The sequence below is a fragment of the Anneissia japonica genome, unplaced genomic scaffold, assembly GCF_011630105.1.
Source record: "Anneissia japonica isolate Jap-2015-1 unplaced genomic scaffold, ASM1163010v1 scaffold2991_len510020_cov192, whole genome shotgun sequence".
Classification (NCBI taxonomy): domain Eukaryota; kingdom Metazoa; phylum Echinodermata; class Crinoidea; order Comatulida; family Comatulidae; genus Anneissia; species Anneissia japonica.
Window position 1 is genome coordinate 416,571 of NW_022724693.1, and position 5,370 is coordinate 421,940.

The window sequence follows — 5,370 nt, forward strand, 5'->3', positions numbered from 1 at the left end:
AGATGTGTATAATTAATCTACCACATTCCACACACGTATAAAAACACGTTTATATATAATAACAATAGCATTCAAACACAAACTATAGATACGCTTAGTAGTAGCAAAATGTTGTTAACAACATATAGTTTTATTTTTAATTTATTATATATATATATATATATATTTTTTTTAAGTGAAATAATGAAATAAGCCAAAATATAAATACTACTACTAAAATAAAAGGAAAACATTTAAGGTATACAATTAAAAGAAAATTACAATTCTAAAGCATTATAGTTTATATGCACTGTAGAACTCAATCGAAAAAAACACGCACACAATGACTCAGTGTCCTCTATTAATAGTATAGTATTAGTAGTATATTAATAGTATAGTGCCCTCTAATTAATTAACTGTGTGGAGAGCCACTTTGACTGTTATTTTTTACAAAATTTTGGCAATGCTGCCTCGGCAGACTTACTATTTATGTTTTTTTTGTATTGTATGTTATGTTAGAGAAAAATTAATGATATGATATATGATATGATAACTATAAATGTCTAACCTGTTACTATTGTTTATTATAAATTCTATACTACAAAATGTAAGCTATGTAAATGTTATGTCTTCAAGTAACTATACACTAAATTAAACCATTTTGTCTGCAGTTGATTATATTTATAGAACCACTATTTATGTTAAAATATAATATCTGAATATTTAGAAACTGCTGAGTTTTTGGAACCACTGAAGGATATTTCAGCTAAGGTTGGTGCAACTGTTACATTTGAATGCAGAATATCCAACGACAAAGCTGATGTTTCTTGGTATCGAGATGGAGTGCAAGTTTTTTCTGTTGACAACATCAAAATCGCAAAAGAGGGACAACGTAGAGCATTGACGCTTTTTAATGTTGGTCCACATGATATTAGAAAGTATAGTTGTGTCTGTCATGACGAAAGAACGGAAGCTAATCTTACAGTTTCAGGTATTTTTTTTAATATTTTCTTTCGTTTTACAGCAGTATTATATACACGTGCACTTTCATAACAAATTTCCTTGTTACAGTGTGGATATCCTCCTATTACCGTTGAGTTTCTCTAATACCATAAAAGAAATTTCCTGAGCAAGGAAACTATAGATAGTGAAGGATATTACAATCTGTATTAAGCTAACCAATCTCCAAATATTCTTACAGCTGCTCCTGAAATTGATCTTGGAAGTTATAAGGATGTCGTGACAGTTCGCAGTGGTGGTGTATTAAGATTGAACGTACCGATCAGTGGCTGTCCTGTACCCGTTGTCAGTTGGTACCGTCATGACCTGTGCATTAAAGATGCTTTGACAACGAAGATTGAGAGCTCAGAAAACAGGACCCAGCTTACAATTCGTGATATCAAAAGGTCAGATGCAGGAATCTATACGGTGACTGTCTCGAACCAGGTTGGGAAGAAAACGGGAAATATCACTGTTATTGTACTTGGTAAGTTTATATTTAGCGCTAAGATGTGCACATTGTATAGTCACCAGTATATTTTAAATTTGTAATCATATATTCAGCTTTATATAGTATTTAATATTGTTCGTCATATTAATGTGTATATATATATATATATATACATATATTCTTACAACAGATGTTCCAGGAGCACCTGAAGGGCCATTGAATATTTTGGATGTTGGTCAGTTCTCAGCTGGATTGTCATGGAAACAACCAAAGGATGACGGTTGCTGTAAAATTGAATGTTACACAATTGAGAAACGCGAAGTTGGTCGTAAAAGTTGGACTACTGTAACAAGCTATTGCTGTAACACATCCTATACAGTGACTGGTCTCCAAGAAAGTGTTGAATATGAGTTCAAAGTTTGCGCAGAAAACCAAAATGGCGTGGGACCGCCGTTGTTTGGAGACAAAACCATCGCTTGTTCCAGACCTCATAGTAAGTTATTGGTGTATCAACCCTGATTGATCTCTTACATCTACCTCGTATTTTTATATAATAATTACTTTTATCTATATAAAAATTCATTTTTTGTTTATTTACCCAGCCGTACCAAGTGCACCTGGAAGACCAGAAGTCCATAGCATAGCAAGTACTAGCATGTCACTTACCTGGTCAGCTCCTCGATACGATGGCGGGTTACCACTCCTGGGATACATTGTCGAAAGGCGTGATATATCTAGCATTAATTGGTTGGAGATCAATAGAGAACCAATGTCTGTAACTTCATACACTGTGAACAATCTTTTGGAAAACCACGAGTACGAATTCCGCGTGTCGGCAGTGAACAAAGAAGGCAAAGGTAAACCAAGTGAAACCACAATACCACCAAGGTTGGCCAAAGATCCATCATGTAAGTAATCAGGTTTGATGTATTTCAGTTATTTTTGTTGATACTTAAAGCTTTTACGACCGAAATATAATTATAAACTATATAAGTATAAAACTATTTTAATACTTATTCATCGTAGTGAGACCATCTCCTCCTGGATGTCCATCCGTCAGTGATATTACAGCTACATCCGTTGTTCTGAATTGGACCTTACCTCTATCCGATGGTGGATCACCGATCGCTTTTTATGTAATTGAAAGACGTATGAGAGATACATTAGATTGGACGGATAGGCAGACGACTAAAGAGATATCCATAAGGGTTACTGACCTAGTACAGAATCGAGAATACGTCTTCAGAGTTCGTGCTGTGAATAAGGCTGGACTGGAGAGTGACCCAAGTAAAGCGTCACAGCCATTCGTTGCTAAAGACCCATGTGGTATGTGAAATGTTTTAAAAATGCTTACATAGTTTTTGATCGTTTACAATCGTTTTATTCTCAACTGATTAAATATATTTATGGTTATCTTTAAATGTTATCATTGTTTGTCTATTATTCATTGTCTAAAAGCTGGCGAGTGTCCGTCATTCGTTCAAGAGCCTCATGATGTTATGATAAAAGAAGGGCAGTCGGCAGAATTTACCTGTCACGTGTCTGGGTTACCTGTTCCTCTTGTAACTTGGTAAGTTCACAATGTATTAAGATATTTGTTAAACATGTCATTGTCAATTCAGGGCCGTCGGTACCTCACCGGCCGGCCGCACCGGATTTGGCCGGACGAGTTTTTCTCAATTCAATAACATTTTAAATAAATCATTATACTGATACCCATAAACTATATGGATTTATTATTAATATTCGCATCACATTGTCTTTTTAATGTCTATATATTATAACAAAATTCCACCATTGTTTTTGTACATTTCAACTTTTATGGACAATCCTAAATTTTAGTAATTAGTACATATTTTTAATATGTTTAGAGGTATAAATATATATATCATAACAATTAACTATTTAAAATTTTGAGTGTTAGATTTGGCCAAACTGTCTACACAAATATATGGGTCAAGCCGACCCTGATTACTTGCATTCAAAATTTAAACTCCTAACGTAAAGGACATCCATTTTTTCTAAAGTATGCATGTGCTATTTTCTGGCAGAGGAGCCATTTTCAACCACACTAACTTCCAATCCTGTATCTGCCCATTCATGAGGTTGGAATAGCAGTCTATAGCTGATATTTCTGGGAATCTAATTCAGTTATAATAATAATAATAATAATTATTATTATTATTATTATTATTATTATTATTATTATTATTATTATTATTATTATATATAATATTAACAATAACAATAATAATAATAATAATAATTATTATTATTATTATTATTATTATTATTATTATTATTATTATTATTATTATTATTATTATTATTGGGCCGGTATCCATAAAACATGATGCTCATGGCGCTTGATGTGTGGGCTATGACTAGATGTTAAATTTTCAGTAACTTTCTCCTCCCCTGAGGTCCACTTCATGTCCTCAGCAGCGGGTAAACCAGCGCACTTTCATCTGTCCACGATCGGGGCCGGGTGGACCAATACACCGGGGTAACCGGTATATTTTTGATAAAATTAATATTTATATTAGTTAATAATATTGAATTTGGAGCTGGAGGGGCACACCATATCCGGTGGTAGTAGTTTTTGTACCGCTTTTGCCTCTCCTCAGCCCTCCTCTGCCCTCCTCTTTCTTTTTTGATTGCTTTTTGTGGTTCTGGCTGAAAGGAATAAAATAAAATAAATAAAATAAAACCCCTTCTCGTCTTGAAAGATGTACTGGGTTCTTTAAAGAGTACATGAACATTAAATTTGTGTGTACACTACGCCTACGGTTTATAGTCCTTATCCGAGAAGACTTGTTCCACCACCAGAACTAGGAGCGAGCAGGCCGCGAACCCGTGCCGATATTGTTGGCTGTAGGTTACGATGCCCCTGTCTTAACCGCTCGGGCATTTGACTTTCACAATATTCCAACTGTGTGTGGTAGCGGCTTTACAATTGTCAGCTGCTACTTTCGGGCATCTAGGTACCATATTTCCAAAATATGGTTGTGGCTACCCCATTGAGGGGAAGGGTAGCGACTTTGATAGTCAATTGTGATGTGTTTTTATAGCGCTTTCCACAGTAAAATCCTTCTCAAGGGGCGTTTAAGCCACAAGAAATTAAAATTTAATTTATGAACAGGCGTGAAGCGGAGGAAGACGGTGCACACCCCCGTTTTAGAGGTAGCGTTGCATTCACTATCGTGTACAACCCCACGGGTTGCCGGCTGCTCTTTCCGAGCATCGAGAGGTGCCAAAAAAATGTTCACCAGTCATGGTGGGGGATAAGGTTGATAAGCACTCAGACTCGGTACCCCAATTACTTTATATCCTGTATCCGTAGCAGATCTGCAATTTAGTTGTTAAGCGCCCCTCTCCACCACCACCGTTCTTATCTCTACTTTCTTACTACTTGCAAAATGTTTCCGACGGCTACGTTAGTGGCTCACAATATTATCTGTTTTGCATACAGGGTAAGGAAGGGTCGAGATATGTACCCTGGTAAACGGTACCACATCTTTGATGAAGGTGATGGTAAACATCGACTTGTTATACCAAATCCACACCAAATTGACATAGGATCGTACACTGTGGTTGTTCAAAATGAAGCTGGAAAGACACGCCGTTCCGCTGAGCTTGTAATCCAACGTAAGATGCTTGTTGTTGTTTTTGTTGTTATTATTACTATTATTATTACTGATGTTTTTGATATCATCATCATTGTTATTATTCGTTTCTATAGAACCACCAACCTTAGAGCTAGACAGACGATTAAGAGAGATAAGCGTTAAAGCCGGATTCACAACACGTATCACGGTGAATTTCGGTGGTGTGCCAAAGCCCTCTATTTCCTGGACAAAGAATGGTAGTTTAATAGAAAGCAAAGGACGCTTTAAAACAGACGTGTATGGTGATGTGGCTGAGCTGAGCATCCGTGAATC

General features: G+C 35.9%; 1 protein-coding gene across 1 annotated transcript in view; it reads left to right on the forward strand.

Annotated features, from left to right (window-relative positions):
• LOC117112529 (titin-like) overlaps positions 1 to 5,370 on the forward strand; it is a 138,608-nt gene that overhangs the window by 101,005 nt on the left and 32,233 nt on the right. Inside the window, exons 106-113 of the mRNA XM_033255611.1 lie at positions 707 to 970; positions 1,181 to 1,465; positions 1,620 to 1,922; positions 2,032 to 2,337; positions 2,456 to 2,755; positions 2,888 to 2,999; positions 4,902 to 5,077; positions 5,172 to 5,363. Of these exons, the coding sequence (XP_033111502.1) occupies positions 707 to 970; positions 1,181 to 1,465; positions 1,620 to 1,922; positions 2,032 to 2,337; positions 2,456 to 2,755; positions 2,888 to 2,999; positions 4,902 to 5,077; positions 5,172 to 5,363 (1,938 nt within the window). The remainder of the gene's footprint in view (positions 1 to 706; positions 971 to 1,180; positions 1,466 to 1,619; positions 1,923 to 2,031; positions 2,338 to 2,455; positions 2,756 to 2,887; positions 3,000 to 4,901; positions 5,078 to 5,171; positions 5,364 to 5,370) is intronic.